Below are 20204 nucleotides of genomic sequence, written 5' to 3'. Positions count from 1 at the left end.
TCTAGCTCCTGACTTTGAATCGGCTCAGCTCTGGTTGTTGTGGCCATTTGGGATGTGAACCAGTGGGTGGAAGACCTCTCTCTGTCTCTCCCTCTCTCTGCCTGTAACTCTCTTTCTCAAATAAATAAATAAAAATCTTAAAACAAAACCAAAAACAACAAAAAAGAGGAACTTATGTGACTGTGCTTCAAGCCATGAGTTTCCTTTCATCTAAAAAGGATTTTTAGCTTCCTTATAAACAAGGAGCTTTTACTGTGTTTTGGGACTATAGGTTAGGTTTATGCTAGAATGCATAGGCTCTGCTTAATAGTAGAGGGAGGAATAGGAACAATGCTTTAAGGTTCTTTTTCTTTTATTAAAATTTATTTATTCATTTGAAAGGCAGAATTAGAGAGGAGGAGAGGCAGAAGCAGAGAGAGAGAATCTTCCATCTAGTGCTTCACTTCCCAAATGGCTGCAACAGCCAAGGCTGGGCCAATCAGAAGCCAGGAGCCAGGAATGTCTTACAGGTCTCCCACATGGGCAAGGCTGGGCCATGTTATACTGCTTTCCCAGGCCATGGCAGGGAGCAGGATTGGCAGCAGAGCAGCAGTGACTACAACCAGCACCCATATGGGATGCTGTTATCAGGTGCTGGCTTTGCCTGCCACAGTGCCGGCCCCAGTGCTTTAGATTTCTACAGCTGGCTTTCAACAAAACAAATGTAAAATCTAATAGTGTTTTGGTAGAAAAATACCAGATGGAACAAGCTTATCCAGTTCACTGGGGGATGAAGTCCCATTTAATTTGCCTCTTTGGGACTTAAAACATTTCTGATATAAAAGGGGGAAACTATAAACACACAGTATTTATGAAGTTCTTAGCCTGGAATGGTTTAAGTCTGCACCAAATATTAGCTATCGTTCCTATTACTGAACACCACCACACGGAGGCCTGGTATAGAGGAATAACAAGTTCCATATAAGAGGATATGAAGCATATTAAGTGATTCCTAACAGCAACCATTTTACTGTTCTCACCCTAGGGCACCCGGACTTTCTCCTTCATGGAGAAAGCCTTAAGCTTATGAAGGGGTCAAAAAATTCCCTTTGCCTCTTTGAGTTAGTTTAGTTTGAATTGGGTTTCCACCACATGAAGCAAAGAATTCTCCTTCTAACTTTAAATAAAAGCAGATGCCACATGTCAGCATACTGGAAAAAGTTCATGGAATAATGGAATTAAAACTGAATTTACAAATATTTGGGCACAATAAATGTTTTGAAATCCAAGCACAGGTTTTTTATAATGCACATTTTTCCATGTATTTAAAGCCAATTTTTTTTGCCCCAGAAATGTTTCTGCACCAAAATAAACCCCTATTTTTAAATTCCATGTTCTCATGAACTTTTTGAAGTACCCTTAGAGATCACAATTCTGATTTTAAAATATTAAAAGCATACCTGCAGGACAGTGTGGTAGTTCTTCCTTAGGAATGCTAGTCATTCTTTGAAAATCATCATGACAAGCATTACAAAAATGTGTTGTTCCAAAACAGAAAAAGACAGCAACTGAGCAGCAGTAGCGACATTTATATTCCAAAAAGTCTGTGCCATGTTTGGGACACATCTATAGAAAAAAAAAAAAAAAAAAAAAAAGAGAGAGAGAGAGAGAGAGACAGATTCAATATTACAGTGAGACTATTTCAATTTTACTTGGGATAGTCATATACATAGCTCATTAGTTCCTATTTGGGAGCATACATAGCCTGCAAAAGCCCAAGTTGTCTGGAAAAAGCCCCATGTTCTGAACCCATCTCCATCAACTACTCAATTTCCTTGTGAATATTTCCTGGTCTTTCAAGTTGAAAATTTAATACTATTTCATCTCTCTCCCAATTGTACAGATATACTGTGAAGATTTGCTTGAAGAAGAGAAAACCTAAAAAGCTTGAGAAAATGTGACACATACGCTAATTCCTTGTTCAAATATGGTGACCATTTCACAGAAAACAAAACTATGAAATGAAAATACCATCCATGGAAATGTATCTATAAAATAATTTTAAAAAATAGTACAATGTGTTACAAATATCAGAAAACACTATGGGAAAAAACCTGGTTTAACTTTCCACAATACTGGCTTTATATTTATTAAAAAATATAATTTTAATGTTTCTATACTATCCTTTTTAATAAAATGTTCTGCTCACCTGAGCCCTTGACACATCAGAGCAGGCACCACAAATGAGCTCTCTGGGGTCATAGTCATCCCCTTGTCCAGCTTCAGCATCACAGCGAGCTTCACCACCAAAATAGGCCTAAAGAGGAAAACATTTAGATGACAGCAGAGAAAGGACAACTCTGACATGAGTGACACACTGTAAGTGTGTATTAGTCAGCTTTTTGCTATTTTAACTAAAACGCCTGAGAAGAGATTCTTGGGAAAGAAAAGGTTTATTTTGGCTTACAGTTGAGGGGTCACAGATCAAGACTGGTTGGTCCCATTAGTCTGGCATCAGGTAGAGGCTAGCAATAGTAGATATGTATATAGGGAGCCAGGAAGCAGAGGGAGAGTTGGGCCAAACTTGGTCTAAATAATCAACTTTCTTTTGAGAACTATTGTCCAAGATCCTTATGACTTAAGGACCTCCCACTGGGCCCACGTCCCAGCCACTGCAGCAAGATCAAACCTCTACCTTAATTAATCCATTAAATGCTAATATGAGATTTTGGAGTTTAAAAGTCTGCATGAATTTGGGGAGACAATTCCTGTTCGATTCATAGCAATGAATTGGAAGTAGTGAAAGTAAGACCAAGAGGTCTTAAAAAAACACAACTGCTTCATATGCTCTACATGGTCCTGAATGAATAGTGGGTTATAGAAGCAATCAAAAGTGAAATCAAAAAATTTCTGATAACAAATGCAATGACAATACAACATATCAAAAACTTATGGGATACAGCAAAAGCAGTGTTAAGAGGAAAGTTTATAGCAATAGATGCCTACATCAAGAAATTAGAAAAGCACCAAACAAATGAGCCATCATTGCACCTCAAGGATCTAGAAAAAGGACAGCAAACCAAACCCAAAAGTGAAAGGAGAAAAGAAATAATTAAAATTAGAGAAGAAATCAACAAAATTGAATAAAAAAATACAAAAGATCAGCAAAACAAAGAGCTGGTTTTTTAAAAAAACAGACAAAATTGACATGCCATTGGCCCAACTAACAAAAAAAAAAAAAAAAAAAAGGAGAGAGAAGACTCAAATCAATAAAATTAGGGATGAAAAAGGAAATGTAATGACAGATACCACAGAAATAAAAGAATCATCAGAAGTTTCTACAAAGAGCTGTATGCCAACAAACTTGGACCTAGAAGAAATGGACAGATTCCTGAACACATATAACATACCTAAATTGAGCCATGAAGACACAGAAAACCTAATCAGACCCATAACCAAGATGGAAATTAAATCAGTAATAAAGGCGCTCCCAACAAAGAAGAGCCCAGGACCGGATGATTCTACCAGATGATTAAAGAACTAAATCCAATTTTTCTAAAGTTATTCAAAACAATTGAAAGAGAAGGAATCCGTCCAAATTCTTTCTATGAACCCAGCATCACCTTAATTCCTAAACCTGAAAATGATGCAACAGAGAAAGAGAATTACAGACCAATTTCCCTGATGAATATAGACCCAAAAATCCTCAACAAAATTTTAGCGAAATGATTCAATTAACACATCAGAAAGATCACCCACCCAGACCAAGTGGGATTTTTCCTTGGTATGCAGGGATGGTTCAACATTTGCAAATAAATCAATGTGATACAACACATTAACAAACTTCTGAACAAAAACCATACGATTATCTTAATAGATGCAGATAAAGTGTTTGATAAAATAAAATACCCTTTCATGATAAAAGATCTAAGCAAATTGGGCTTAGAAGGAACACTTCTCAACACAATCAAGGCAATTTATGACAAACTTACAGCCAGCATCATATTGAATGGGGAAAAGTTGGAAGCATTCCCACTGAGATCCAGTACCAGACAGGGATGCCCACTCTCACCACTGCTATTCAATATAGTACTGGGAGTTTTAGCCAGAGCCATTAGGCAAGAAAAAGTAATCGTAGGGATATAAACTGGGAAGGAAGAATTCAAATTATCCCTATTTGCAGACAACATGATTCTTTATTTAGGGGATCCAAAGAACTCCACTAAGAGACTACTGGAATTCATAGACAAGTTTGGTAAAGTAGCATGATATAAAATCAATATACAAAAATCAACAGCCTTTGTTTACACAGACAAAGCCATGGCTGAGAAAGAAATTCTAAGATCAATCCCATTAACAATAGCTACCAAAAATTCAAATACCTTGGACTAAACTAAGGATGCAAAAGATGCCTATGATGAGAATTATAAAACATTAAAGAAAGCAATAGAAAAAGACACAAAACAATAGAAAAATCTTCCATGTTCATGGATTAGAAGGATCAGTATCATCAAAATGTCCATTCTTCCTAACGCAATTTACAAATTCAATGCTATACCAGTCAAAATACCAAAGACATTCTTCTCAGATCTAGAAAAAAATGCTGAAATCTATATGGAGCATAGGAGTCCTTAAATAGCTTAAGCAATTTTATACAACATAAACAAAGCCAGAGGCATCACAATACCAGATTTCAAGACATACTACAGGGCAGATATAATTGAAACAGCCTGGTAGTGGTACAAAAACAGATGGATAGACCAATGGAACAGAATAGAAACACCAGAAATCAATCCAAACATCTACAAGCAACTTATATTTGATCAAGGAGCTAAAACCAATCCCTGGAGCAAGGACAGTCTCTTCAACAAATGGTGCTGGGAAAACTGGATTTCCACATGCAGAAATATGAAGCAAGATCCGTACCTCACACCTCACACAAAAATCTACTCAATATAGATTAAAGATCTAATCCACGACACCATTATTAGAGAACATCAGAGAAACCCTGCAAGATATTGGCACAGGCAAAGACTTCTTGGAAAAGACCCAAGAGGCACAGGCAGCCAAACCCAAAATTAATAACTGGGATTACATCAAATTGAGAATAAACAGAAAAGTGAAGAGGCAACTGACAGAATGGGAGAAATTATTTGCAAACTATGCAACTGATAGAGGATTAATAACCATAATCTACAAAGAGATAAAAAACTCCATAACAACAAAACAAACAACCCACTTAAGAGATGGGCCAAGTGTTAAGTCAACAACAGGAATCACTGTGCACTTATTCCTCATGTAGGATCTCTGTCCTTAATGTGCTGTACATTGTGATTTAATGCTATAACTAGTACTCAAACAGTATTTTTCACTTTGTGTTTCTGTGTGGGTGCAAACTGTTGAAATCTTTACTCAATATATGCTAAACTGATCTTCTGTATATAAAAAGAACTGAAAATGAATCTTGATGTGAATGGAAGGGGGGAGGGAGAGGGAAAGGGGAGTGTTGTGGGTGGGAGGGAAGTTATGGGGGGGGGGGAGCCATTGTAATCCATAAGCTGTACTTTGGAAATTTATATTCATTAAATAAAAGTTAAAAAAAAAAAGAGATGGGCCAAGGACTTAAACAGACATTTTTCAAAAAAGGAAATCCAAATGGCCAACAGACACATGAAAAAATGTTCAGGATCAGTAGCTGTCAGGGAAAAGCAAATCAAAACCACAATGAGGTTTCATCTCACCCCAGTTAGAATGGCTCACATACAGAAATCAACAAACAACAAATGCTGGTGAGGATGTGGGGGAAAGGTACCATAATCCACTGTTGATGGGAATGCAATCTGGTAAAGCTACTACTACCCAGCCATCCCACTCCTCGGAATTTACCCAAGGGAAATGAAATTGGCAAAAACAGAGCTATCTGCACCTCCATGTTAACTGCAGCTCAATTCACAATAGCTAAGACATGGAATCAACCTAAACACCTGTCAACAGAGGATTGGATAAAGAAATTATGGCATATATACTCCATGGAATACTACATGGCAGTAAAAAAAAAAAAAGTGAAATCTGGTGATTTCCAACAAATGGATGAATATGGAAAACATCATACTTAATGAAATAACCCAGTCCCAAAGGGACAAATATGTTCTCCCTGATCTGTGACAACCAACTGAACACCTAAAAGAAAACCTGCAGAAGTGAAATTGACACTATGAGAAGCAATGACTTGATCAGCCCTTGTCCTTTCAAGGAACAGATTTTTTTTTATTTTTATTTTTATTTACTATTTTCTTTTTCTATTTAATACCATTGGTTGAACCCTTTAACACATAATTATTTATAGGTATTTAAATCCAATTGAAAATTGATCTCAGTAAAAAATAAGAGGAGGAATAAGAAAGGGAGGAGATGTACAGTTCGGCACACGATCTCACAGACTTATCCCTAATGGCAAAACTAAAAACTTGCCATGGGGCTCCAAATCCCATTAGGATGGATAATACTACTGCCATTTTCTATGTAAAGTGATTTTTTTAAGTGTATAGCAGTTCATATATATAGGAATATGGTCAAAGGGATCACATAAATAAGACCAAGTGCCTGCTAACAACGATAGAATTAAAAAGGAGGGAATGATCCAGTATGGGAAGCAGGCCATACAGCAGACTCAGAGAATGACAAACACCCTAAACAGTACTCTGGCCTCAGAATCAGCCTTTAAGGCATTCAGATCTGGCTAAAAATCCATGAGAGCATTTCAGGCATGGAAAGCCAAGACACTGGCAAAAAATGACCATCATGAAGGATCTCTGTGAGTGAGATCCCAGTGGAAAGAAGGGGCCATCAAAGGAGGTACCTCTCTCTGAAAGGCGGAGAGAACTTCCACTTTGCTTATGGCTCTGTCTAAATACTGATGGAGTTTGTGGACTCAAAAGGCTTCCATAGTCTTGGCAGCTCATGACAAGTGCCTCGGGTGCTTACTGACATCATAAATAAGAGTGTCAAATTAAATCAACAACAGAAATCATTGTGCACTTGCTGCCCATGTAGGACCTCTGTCCTTAATTAGTTATACTATGAGAATTAATAGTAAAACTTGTCTTCAAACAGTACTTTATACTTAGTGTTTGGGTGTAAACTGTTGAAATCTTTATTTAGTATAGAGTTGGTCTTCTGTATATAAAGATAATTAAAAATGAATCTTAATGAAGAATGGGATGGAGAGGGAGTAGCAGGTGGGATGGGAGTTGGGGGGAAGGGCGGGTATGGTGGGAAAAACTGCTATATTCCTAAAGCTGTACCTATGAAATTTATGTTTATTAAATAAAAGCTTTCAAAAAATACAAATGTCTGTTATCTCTTGCAAAGCCAAGTACATGTCTATAATGCTGACTTAGGGCAAATGTGGGTAGGAAATAATGGTAATGCATTTCTGGGATGGATTCATGCTTATGGTAGGGAGCTCAAGCATTTCACTCTCAAATAAATGACAGAAGAAGGTACAATGCTTTAAATGAATATAAAGAACAGGATAATAAATACATTAACCACTAAGTAAAAATAGCCTTTTCTGGGCAAAATTTGGGTAATTTCCACAGTTTGAAATGTTAACATATTCTCTTTTACTGCTTTTAATATTGTAATTTAGAAAAATATGCTTAGAAACCCCCAAGTTATAGTACTGTAAAATAAAAAAAGCCTAAAATAAGTTATTACTGGAGAACAATACCAAAGCTAAAGGGAAAGGAAAAAAAATCAATTTTAAGAACCTTCTAATTACATCAACATTTTTAAAAAGAGAGGCAAATCTGGTAATTCTGTTGGGAATACTACTCATATTTATAAGATTACACTATATCCAAGAACTCAAGACTATCCAATACAGATACTCAAATAAATGAAATTATCATGATGGATGATTTGCCACTTGTATTTTCTCTGGGCACAAAATAAATGAGGCCAAGGAGTTGGGACAATTTGCATGCACACAATGTCACACAGTCAAAAAGCTACATCCAAATTGGGAATAAACAAGCTGAGTCAATATAAAGCTATTATCTACACTAGAAAATCAGGTCAAAAGAAAGGCTCCATTGATGTAAAGGTTATAAATGGTCATCTACCAGCTAAATTTGGCCCTAAACGGATTCAGTTGGTCTTGGGGGCCTACAGGTTATTCCAGATGTTTCACTTTCCTCTGTCCTCTGCCTGGTTTCCTAAGCATGTGATTGACAATCCTGTGGTAGCACAATATTCACTTATGATGTTGCATACATTAAACATGGGTATGATACTGTATTATTTTAACAATGCAAATTTTATAACTATACGTTAGTGGTTTTTGGCTATCATATGTTATTTAGTCATCCATTCACTGATGTATTTTCTGTTTATTACAGTGGGGAACTACACACGTTTCATCTAGTCACTCCTTCACACATTTATTCTTTATCTAATTAACTTAGAACATAGTAAGTGAGAAGTAGTAGACAAAAATGTACTGCAGAAAGAAAAATGAAAAACATTGGTCTTTGTATGCAAAAACACGGTCTTTGGTTTCAGGGAATTTATCAAGTTGGGCAAAGAGACAAATTAATCAGTAATCATAACACAGAATAATGAGTGCTGTGGTGGATGTATGCAATAGAAAATCATATGGTGGTGGCAGTGGTGGTAAGTACTTTACAGAGGATGTGAGATATGAGCTGAATTCTGAAGCAGGATATGACAGGTTTAGCTGTGCATATAAGCATTATGTATATGGGGATGGTGGTGAGTGAGTAAAATGTTCACAGTGAAGAAGCAAAGAGCATTCCATGAAGAAAAATGGCCTGGGCAATGGCTTGGAGATGTGAGAGTGTGCAAACATGGTTGAGTTTGGGGATATGCAAGTTGTTCACTATTTTGAAGCATGGAGTGTAAATAGCAGCAAACTGGGAGGTGAGGCTGTAGAGGTAGATGGGGCTACAGGATTATAAACTGAAGAACTGGGCAAGACCTAGAAATACTAATCTGCTAGTAGCACTGTTAAGTGCAATGGAGGCCTTAGTGGTGCCATAGACGGGCTCAGTAAGAAAGCTACTATTAATTACCAAAGAAAACGATCACAGTTGCTGAAGATGAAACAGAAAAAAAGGACTCAGCAGAGAGCTAGTGAGAGAACTGACAGGCCTTGGAAGTAAGGATTAGACATCAGGAGACTCAAGGTTGATGAATACAATACAAGACGTGAAAACTTTGAAGTATCTGGGGGGATTCAAATGTCTGATGGAAAACTGGATATATATATCCATATGTCAAATGTCTTAGAAGGTCATAACAGGACTGGTGGTGGGCAAAGAAAGGCATGGATTAATAGATATCACCAAAGGTTAGGTTAGTACTAGGCAAAAGCTCTAGAAAAACACATACTTTAGTGGTAGGTGAATAAAAAGAACCCAATGAAGGAGTTAAAGTCAAATGACTAGAAGGGAAGGAAGACATCAGAAGGGTACTATTCTGAAAGGCAAGAAGAATTTTAAGGAAAGAACGGTTAACAGAGTCAAATAAGAGAAGTTTACTCAATAATCAATTGTATCTTCATCTACTGCTGCCCCAGCCACAGCAAGACCATGGACCTCAACAAGGTGCTGTCACTTATCTACATGGTGGTCACACCCATGTGCAACCCTGTCATCTGCTGTTTGTGGAACAAAGAGGTCCATGCAGTGCTGTGGAAGACTCTCACTTTCTGATTCAAATCTTACATGACCCACAGAGACCTTAAATAATCATCAAGGACAGGTGAGAAAATGTTTTGTGCCCAACATGCAGAGCTCAAACTGAGTGTTAAGTAAATCTGAACTGTCAAAGACAAAAATAAGAAAAGTTCTATGAGAAAACACAACACTCAGGATAAATTATAAGTATCTGATAATCTTCCAAAGCAACAAATCCATATTTAATATGAATATTTGAGTTTTTAGTTATGTAATTTTCATCCCCATAAGACTAATAGAATTTATCCAATGAATCTGTAAATTCTCACAAATACAGATAGACATATGTACAATCAGAAACAGCCTAAATGTTCACAAATATTGGATGGTTTAGATGTATTATAGTACATTAATTATGATAAACAATCTCTTCTTAGATAAAAAGATATGTACTTGTATGTTTTGATGTGGAAATAAAGACAATGTACATATGTTAAATTAAAAATCAAGTAAAACACATTAAAATAATAAATTGGATTGGGCAACAGGAGGTTGTTAGTGCTAGGAAGCAGCTTGTGTAGAGGAACATTACACATTTTGGAGAAAGTCTATTTACATAAAAAAAAAACAAAAATTAAGTAAGTAAGTTCAACTTGAAACACCGTATAGGGGCTAGTGTTGTGGCATAGTGGGTGAAGCTACAGTCTGTGGCAGCAGTATCCCACATGGGCACTAGCTTGAATCCTGGCTGCTCTACCTCCCATTAGTTCCCTGCTAATGTACCTGGGAAGGCAGTGGAAGATGGCCCAAGTCTTTGAGTCTCTACCACCCACATGAGAGACATGAAGTTCCTAGATCCTGGCTTCAGTCCTGCCCAGCTCTGGCTGTTCTGGCCATCTGGGGAGTGAACCAGTAGATGGAGGATCTCTCTTTCTCTCTCTCTGTCTCTCCTCCTCTCTCTCTTTTTAAACTCTGCCTTCCAAATAAATAAATCTTAAAAAAACAAAACACTGTACCAAACTATTTCAACTTTAACTTCAAACTTAAAATGTTAGAAAAATGAGAAATCATTACAAAATTTGACCTCTTAAACATAATCTCTAGTTCATAAAACATAGTATAACTTAGAGCATACCTTTCTGCATTTGTAGCATACATAATATGCATATCTATTCATGGCATAGCCAGCTGGATCATTATAGAACCTCACACCAGGTGTTGTGATGGCTTCACTCTTATGCAGACCTTCATATTCCAACCTCATTAAGGCTTTTCTTCTGACATCCTCATAGAGTTCTTTGATTGGATCAAGCAGGTCTTTTAAAACTATATGATTAATTTTGTTCTGAAATTTAAAAAGTTAAATTCTTTAACAGAATCATTAACTAGTTAATTCAACAAACATTAGCATGCATTAAGGACTAAGCACTGTGTCAGAAGACATCCTGTCAGTGATATATTCTAAATAAACTGCTGCTTAAAAATATTCCTGCAAAGTCCTTATAAACACATATTTTCCCAGAAGCAGGAAAGATGGGCAATAAATGAGGCAAACCGGTCCCAGAGCAGGAAAATCCTATTTCATTGGCTTCATATTTCCTGAATCTGAAATGTATCTCCCACTGCTTAGCTGTGCTGGGAATAAAGGTTACCTGGATGCCACAAATATGGTACCCTCCCGCTTTGTGTGTTGTGGTGGTGGTGGTATGTGTGTATGCGTGTGTGTGTGTGTGTGTGCGCGCATGTGTGCTTTGGTTCCTTGAAGACAGAGTAGAATGTCAGGTGACAGGAATAAGCAGGTAGTATTTTCTATGCCACCTTCATGTAACTTTCCAGATTCCTAACTGTGACTTTTCTTTGTGGCATCCATATGAAAAGGGAGAACAAGATACTATAATCTTTTTGATGATTCCTCAGTCTAAAAAGAAATGACTGCCTTCCCCCATGTTAAACTTCTTACACCAGTCTGCAATTATGAAGACAGAAAAAAAACAGGTAGAGTTTAATAGAACAAAAAAGAATGAAGTAGCAAGAGAGGCACTGACACATTTCTTCTTTAACATTTTTTTAAGCCATGATTAGCTTGCCAAAATAACTTCCTACTCTGCTTACCATTTTCATAGAAACACGTCAAAATGTCAAGGGTTTTCTGCCTATTTAGGTAGCTCTCAAAGACTCTAATGACACTGAAGGTTCTGACTCCCTCTTTAAAGGCAGGTATCAGCACCTCCAAGTACCTTCTTCTATCTGCAGTCAGCCCGTGTTGTGTCATGTGATATAGACCCTTAGGAGGTCTGAAAGAGTACTGCATGATGATGTTTACCTGAACACTCCCATGGGAAACATTTAATTTACTGGAGCCAGCTTTTCATTGACAATAGCTGTTTTGAAATGCATGGTAGCAGTTAGGAAGACTTCATAATATTCTCAGGGGTCACCTGGAAGCTGAGGTTGAAACTCAAGGGGGCTGCTGTTAAAAAATAAACTGGGAAGCACACAGAGCTGCTGATGTATGTGTATTTCTGAAGTCAAGATGAAAATAAATACAAAGGAGATAATTTCAGTTTCTTCCCATACCTTGCAAATTGGACAAGATATAAATCCAAATGTTATCCTTGGACCAAGCCATCTGTTTTCCAAAACTCGTCGACAGCATTGCAAGTGGAATACATGACTGCAGTCCAGCTTAAATAAAGAAACAAGAAGGATGTAAGCACATGAATTAATGATAAACATCTATATAACTGGGAGGTTATTCAATGTAATGTACTACTTAAAGAAGGTAGAAGCAAAATTTATAAATGAAGATAATGAAATTTCACCACTTCTTTATTATTTATGAGACATTTTAACAAAGCCTTTAGCTTTTCTCAATTTTTGCCATTCATATATTAATGCCGCCTGTATAAAATGCCACTGACACAAAGTAAGCCAGGTTAGGGAGAAATGTATCATTATTCACTTTTCTATCCCTGAGAAAGAAGAACCACCTACTGATTTAAAGATTTAAAATATGTTTGAGAATATTCATTATCTTGAAATCACAAGAACTGAAAATATATAAAAACTTGTAAAAGTTAAACCCCTTATTTAGCAAATCCAGTGGTGACTTCTATTATGTATAGAAGTATGTGTCATTAGATACAGTCAGGAAAGTGAAGAGGCAACCAACAGAATGGGAAAAAATATTCACAAACTATGCAACAGATAAAGGATTAATAACCAGAATCCACAAAGAGATCAAGAAACTCCACAACATCAAAACAAACAACCTACTTAAGAGATGGGCCAAGGACCTCAATAGACATTTTTCAAAAGAGGAAATCCAAATGGCCAACACACACATGAAAAAATGTTCAAGATCACTAGCAATCAGGGAAATGCAAATCAAAACCACAATGAGGTTTTACCTCACTCCGGTTAGAATGGCTCACATTCAGAAATCTACCAACAACAGATGCTGGAGAGGATGTGGGGAAAAAGGGACACTAACCCACTGTTGGTGGGAATGCAAACTGGTTAAGCCTCTATGGAAGTCAGTCTGGAGATTCCTCAGAAACCTGAATATAACCCTACCATACAACCCAGCCATACCACTCCTTGGAATTTACCCAAAGGAAATGAAAATTGGCAAACAAAAAAGCTGTCTGCACCTTAATGTTTACTGCAGCTCAATTCAAATAGGTAAGAGCTGGAACCAACCCAAATGCCCATCAACAGTGGACTGGATAAAGAAATTATGGGACATGTACTCTATAGAATACTATACAGCAGTCAAAAACAACGAAACCCGGTCATTTGCAACAAGATGGAGAAATCTGGAAAACATTATGCTGAGTGGGTTAAGCCCTGGACAACCTAGCAGCTCTGCCTTTTTTTTTTTTTTTTTTTTTTTTTTGACAGGCAGAGTGGACAGTGAGAGAGACAGACAGAAAGGAAGGTCTTATGAACAGTTTGTACATGTCTGAATTACACAGGTTCATACAAATCACAGGTAAAGCTGGGCACACGAAATGGAAATCAGAGCATGAGGAGACAGAGGTTTTCTCTGAAAAGCCTGGTAGATGTATATATTAATAGAACCTTTTGCCCTGTGACATAAAAGGAGATTTCGATGTTTTTTATATTTGACAAATCTGTTTAGATTTCCCCATGCTAGAGTTCAGATGCATTTTAAGGCAGAGGCAACCTGAATGGCAGGTGCTGCTGAAAGCGCTTCAGTGAAGCAGATCATGCACATGTCATCGGCATCTTGCTTCAGGCTCGTGGCATTCTTATCACAGCCGTGTAGACAGGGCAAACAGTGCTCTTCATTTTTAACACCTCCACATGGATGGCCACAAGGATGGGTCTTACTGCAGGCTATCTTGGCATATTCCTGTTAATGATAAATTATGATGGTAGATAATGATCAACAAGGCAAACATCTTGTAGTTACAGCTATTATGACTAGTCATGAAGCAAAAGTTCCTGATGTAAAATCTCCAAGTTAGCGCTCTCTCTGCCAAAACAGATTTAAAAATTATCTCTGAATATCTGAGCATTATCCATATTCTTATTTATTGAACTGAGCAACCAAAAATATTTAGAAAGCATGAAATGATAAAATACATATTCAGGACAAAGAACGCTCAGATATTAGAAATTCATTTTAGGAGCTGGCACTGTGGAGTAGCAGATAAAGCCACCGCCTACAGTGCTGGCATCCCATATGGGCGCAGTTTCAAGTCTCAGCTGCTGCACTTCCAATCCAGTTCTCTGCTATGGCCTGGGAAAGCAGCAGAAGATGGCCCAAGTACTTGGGTCCCTGCACCCACGTGGAGACCTAGAAAAAGTTCCTGGCTCCTGGCTTCAGATCGGCACAACTTGGGCTGTTGCAGCAATTTAGGGAGTAAAACAGCAGATGAAAGACTTCTCTGTCTCTGCCTCTCTGTAATTCTGCCTTTCAAATAAATAAATAAATCTTAAAAAAAATTCATTTTAGGGAAATAAGTGAACAAAGTATATAAGACATACCGAAAATGCAGTCCATAAATTTTTAAACTATTTCTAGTACAAAATTAAACATTAAATACATGTAATGTTTGTAGTTGGGAAACACAGAAAGTCTGGTTTGCGTTTGAGAGCCTTATATGGTTAATTCTCTAGCTTCCATAAAGCATTTAATGTTGACAAAAGTAATAAAGCAGTTTAGAAAACTGCGGAGATGCTGAGCTACAGCTCTTATGTACCCCAGTCCAAGTGTCCCGTGGGCATATGTGCTATTTTCCGCGCCAGGCAGGCCTGCCTGCCCAGCTGCATGCTCACCTGGCAGTCTGCATCAGAACAGACACTGCCGACCGCAGACAGCTCCGTCCCACTCCTGGACCCACAGAAGCGGCATGCTTCGGAGCTACTTGTGGTGGGTTTGCCTAGGTTCGAGCAGAAAAAGAAGTCCATAAGGATACGTTTCTTACATGTTTTAAGATGGTTGGTCATTTTTTAATAGGCAAACCATGTTTGTGTCTCAGTTGTTAACCCTGGGAAATTGCCTGACATCTTTATACTTGAAGGCAAGCAAGCTGTCCTAATTATAAAGTAAGTAATCATCAAAAAAGGGATAAGGGGTAAGTATCACTATGTCCATAAATCTGTATATATGAAATACATGAAACTTGTATAACTTAAATAGAATTTTAAAAAAAGATAAGAAACTGAAGACCTACTGAAGCCAAATAAATCTCTGACTGATTTATTTATATTTTTTCAGTAAAAGACAGACTAGATGACTAGCCAAATGAACAGACTGAGCAGATATGGCAAGCCCCTGCCACTGCAAATACAATACCAAATGGGTAAAAATTTAAAATATACAAAATAAAGGGAATCGTTAAGTATCTTCATATAATAACACAATTATAAGGCAATAAGAGAAAGTCTATAAACAGGGTATGAAACTTGAAAAACATAAGAATTACTATCCAAGGGACTCTGTAATTTGAAAAGACATTTCAATGTCTGAAATATTTAAAGCAGCAACAAAGGGGCCAGCACTGTGGTGCAGCAGGTTAAAGCCCTGGCCTGAAGCACCTGCATCACATATGAGTACCGGTTCTAGTCCCGGATGCTCCTCTTCTGATCCAGCTCTCTGCTATGGCCTGGGAAAGCAATGGAGGATGGCCCACATTCTTGGGCCCCTGCACTCATGTGGGAGACCCAGAAGAAGCTCCTAGCTCCTGGCTTTGGATTGGCATAGCTCCAGCCATTGCAGCCATCTGGGGAGTGAACGAGCAGATGGAAGACCTCTCTGTCTATACCTCTATAACTCTTTGAAATAAATAAAATAAATCTTGAAAAAAAAGCAACAATAGAAACCATAAAATAAGAACAGAACAACAGGAAAAGTGAGCCCAGGAAGATCTGAAAATTAATTTTTTTTTATTTTATTTATTTATTTTTTATTTTTTATTTTTTGACAGGCAGAGTGGACAGTGAGAGAGAGAGACAGAGAGAAAGGTCTTCCTTTGCCGTTGGTTCACCCTCCAATGGCCGCCGCAGCTGGCGTGCTGCGGCCGGCGCACCGCGCTGATCCGATGGCAGGAGCCAGGTACTTCTCCTGGTCTCCCATGGGGTGCAGGGCCCAAGCACTTGGGCCATTCTCCACTGCACTCCCTGGCCACAGCAGAGAGCTGGCCTGGAAGAGGGGCAACCGGGACAGAATCCGGCGCCCCAACCGGGACTAGAACCCGGTGTGCCGGCGCCGCTAGGCGGAGGATTAGCCTAGTGAGCCGCGGCGCCGGCCTGATCTGAAAATTAAAGACCAAGCTCATTTTTAAACAGATAACCAAAAATTCAAATATAATATTAATACACTGAATTCAGCAATAATTACAGAAAATAGTTTTTTATTAAAAGGATAGTTCATATTATGAATACAGGGACAGTTCAGCACTAGAAAACTAATGAACAAAATACATGGCACATAAAAATCATAGGAAAAAAATAAGGGGGAAAAATAAGACCATGCTCTAGTAGCATGAAAATTCATTAATGTTTAGAGGAAAATCTGCTTGCATTTGTACCTGCTCCCCAATATCAGAAATTTGTGTCAAATAAATGGCAGGTTGCAGAGATGCTAAAAATTGAGAATTCATTTTTCAATTTGGGGCCGGAGCTGTGGCTGCAGTGCTGGCATCCCCTATGGGTGCCAGTTCCAACCCTGACTGCTCCACTTCTGATCCAGCTCTCTGCTATGGCCTGGGAAAGCAGTAGAAGATGGCCCAAGTCCTTGGGCACCTGCACTTGTGTGGGAGACCTGGAAGTAGCTCCTGGCTCCTGGCTTCAAATTGGCTCAGCTCTGACTTTTGCAGGCATTTGGGGAGTGAACCAGTAGATTGAAGATCTCTCTCTCTGCCTCTGCCTCTCTGTAACTCTGCCTTTCAAACAAATTAATAAATCTTAAAAAAAAAAAAAAAAAGATTCAATGCAACTTTAACCTGCTTTAGGAAAAAAAAAAAAAAGCAAAAAACTCCAAGGCATTATACTTTGGAGATAATAAAGTGTGTTAAACATACACAGTTCTTATTTGTTTAGAATAATATCTGCTCACTTTTTTTTGCTATTATTTTGTTACTATCAGTGGAAACAGCACCCTTCAAAAAATTCTTGTGATGCACTAGGTCTACAAAAGCCTATGAAAATGTCATAAAACCATGAAACCTTACAGAGAAAAGAGATCTCAGGGCTCACACCGTGCAGCAATTCTTACTGTGAGGCTACAACTCACAATATAGAAATGGGCTACATGGGAAGTGCATGGTAGCGATGGAGCCCCCATAGTGTGTGAAGGCTAGTTATGGGAATGTATCTTATACTTTTAAAGACTGTCAGTCACGTGTACTTCTGTACAACCACAGGCTGTCAGTCATGTGTGCCTCTGCACAACCACTTTACAAATGAAGGCAAGTTCTAGAGAGGTTAAATGATTTGCTGAGGTCCCACAGCTAATTAGTATTTCCTGATATCTAGTCTAAAGCTCTTCCCATCACAGAATACTGTGTCTAGTAAATATAATACAGATTGTGATCAATGATGTCATAGCTAAACCTCAGAATGTCACTCAACACTATTCATATTAAATGGAATAACATCTAGTTTAGTCATAATAGGCACGGTTCAATCTTTAGTCATTTTTTTACCTGTATGTTCTCGGAATTCCACCATAGCCTTCATTGTTTTAGAATCCGCCAGTGCCATCAACCAGAACAACTTGGTTCTACCACAACCTTCATGAAGGTCAACCTTTATAGCTTCTTCCTCTTCTTTAAAGACCTATTAGTTCATTTAAAGAAAGGAAAAAATATATTTATGTATTACCCTGAAAAAGGAAGTATAAAACTGAATTATTCAACAATAATGACTTTTTTTATGAAGCTCTCTAAGAAGTTCCAGGTATTCTCAACCTTCTCTATAATCTTCACACCACCCCCACTTTAAATGGGGAAACCAAGTCCTGAAAAGATTAAGTTGCTTAACTTACAGTTGAAAGTAAGTGAGACATCTGGGAATTCAGCCAAGGCCTTTGATTTAAAAAGTCACTTTTCCCCACTACTCCAACCTCCTGTCCCACATTTATTTCAGAATTTATTGAATATATTTCATGCTCCAGATACTGTTCTAAGTATAAAGACAGAAACGTTCACCTGTCTTTGATGAGTTTTGGTTCGTCGATGAAGATGAAGGAATCTGTCACAGTCAGTACATAAATTTCCACAAACATTGCATAAAATGATAGCTGCAGTTTCACCATCATCATGGTTATCACACATAGGCTAAAAAAAAAGACATTTCCACATTTTACATTAGATTAACAAGAACTTGCCAAAACTATCACATAAATCGGATGTATATCAATCACAGACTGTTACTCTGAAGTCTACGAAGAATTTAGAATATGAAGATTCAACAGAATGGGGACTGGCATTGTGGCACAGTGGGTTAAACTGCTGCCTGTGACACTGGCTATTCCATATTGGAGTAAAGGATTGAGTCCCAGCTGCTATGCTTCCAATCCAGCTTCCTGCTAATGCACCTTGGAAAGCAGCAGAAGATGGTTCAAGTACTTGGGCTCCTGCCACCCATGTGGGAGAGCCAGATGAAGTTCTGGGCTTCTGGCTTTGGCCCAGACCAGCCCAGTCCTTTATGGCCTGGGCACTGTGATCATTGGGAAGTGAACCATGAGATGGAAGACTGCTATCTCTTTTTCTCTATCACTCTACTTTTCAAATAAAAATATATAAATCTTAAAAAAAAACAACCTGAAACAGTAGAAGGATGGCGAGTAGAACTAACTATAAATGTCTCCAGACCTTAAGTTCAACAATTAATGTATTATACAAGTTCAGTGATGAATAAAATGAACACATATGCTCTGCTTAATGACTTAAGACATACTTTACCTGTTATGTAGCTACACATTCCATATGCTAAATGAATAAATTATTCAGTTTTGAAACTTGAACATGAATGAGAAAATGTTGAGAGTGTGTATATAAAGGTTTCCATTGCAGTGAATTTGAATAAATCCATCATGCCCACTTTATGTAGGCTTGTGAATGAGGGTGTCACATTGATGCTCTTATTGCTTTCCTTCCTACCTTAAGACTGATTATATTTAGCACAAAATATAGACATATAGTCAGAGTCAGACTGAAAACAAATTTTGATATCATGGAAACAGGACTCAGAGATGAATTATAAAGTTCTTTTGCCTAATTAAATAAAAGCTCCTAAAGTTTCTTGACATACTATGAAGAAGAGACTCTAAGTGAAAGTCCTGTGGGAAGCTCTTGGCCAATTGGAACTCCTCAAATATTAAGAGTTCTACTAATCGTACACTTTTATTTGCTAATTTTTAAAAGCTAAGCTACAGCTTACTTTGAAGAAAAACATGATAGATTCTTATAAAATAGTTCTGATCTTACCATCTGTTTTTGCTGTCCATCCTTTCCCATCCATCTTCCTGAAGAGAGGCGGTCTACATGGTCCTGATCAAGAACACACAGCGATGCTAGAGCAAGCCAGAGCTGTAGAAAGGCAAGGCTGTTAACACTACCGAATTACAAAACCCATTGTCAGACAGACGATAGCAGCCAACAACTGATGGCTGAACTGGACATACATCCTCAGTGGCACTCAAGTTTTCCTGGTGTTTCCACATATCAGGCACATGTGGTTGCTGCTGTATAAGTGATGTGCACAGTAGGTACTCAAATATTTACTGAACACCAGCTTTTCTCTGATGAACCACCCAGTCTTCCACCTGGCATATGAAATTATCCATTATTGGTCTAATATGTAAGCAACATATGAATAAGCGAATTTCCACATTTAATAATTACTACACCAAAGCCTTCACATATTTTCCCATCCAATATCACTGTCAGAGGCATTCAGTTCCAAAGAAGGTGACACAATGCCTGTTTAATTTTGCCAAATCCCGTGAGTAGCTAAGGACACATTAAATCCTTTTAGATACTCCTTAGA

General features: G+C 37.9%; 1 protein-coding gene across 31 annotated transcripts in view; it reads right to left on the bottom strand.

Annotated features, from left to right (window-relative positions):
* The window catches only part of MYCBP2 (MYC binding protein 2), a 303498-nt gene that overhangs the window by 2281 nt on the left and 281013 nt on the right, over positions 1-20204 (bottom strand). For all 31 annotated transcript variants that reach the window (XM_051850575.3, XM_051850577.3, XM_051850583.3 and 28 more), the window contains 9 exons: positions 19643-19744; positions 18362-18490; positions 17858-17990; positions 14988-15091; positions 13870-14058; positions 12258-12365; positions 10816-11025; positions 2189-2296; positions 1440-1605 (listed from right to left, as the gene is read on the bottom strand). In XM_051850575.3, coding sequence (XP_051706535.3) covers positions 1440-1605; positions 2189-2296; positions 10816-11025; positions 12258-12365; positions 13870-14058; positions 14988-15091; positions 17858-17990; positions 18362-18490; positions 19643-19744 — 1249 coding nt within the window. The remainder of the gene's footprint in view (positions 1-1439; positions 1606-2188; positions 2297-10815; positions 11026-12257; positions 12366-13869; positions 14059-14987; positions 15092-17857; positions 17991-18361; positions 18491-19642; positions 19745-20204) is intronic.

The sequence above is a fragment of the Oryctolagus cuniculus genome, chromosome 9 (assembly GCF_051225735.1).
Source record: "Oryctolagus cuniculus isolate XC-2025 breed Fujian yellow rabbit chromosome 9, ASM5122573v1, whole genome shotgun sequence".
In the NCBI taxonomy this organism is placed as follows: domain Eukaryota; kingdom Metazoa; phylum Chordata; class Mammalia; order Lagomorpha; family Leporidae; genus Oryctolagus; species Oryctolagus cuniculus.
The sequence above is the reverse complement of the archived record's forward strand: the minus strand, read 5'-3'. Positions and strand labels throughout refer to the sequence as shown.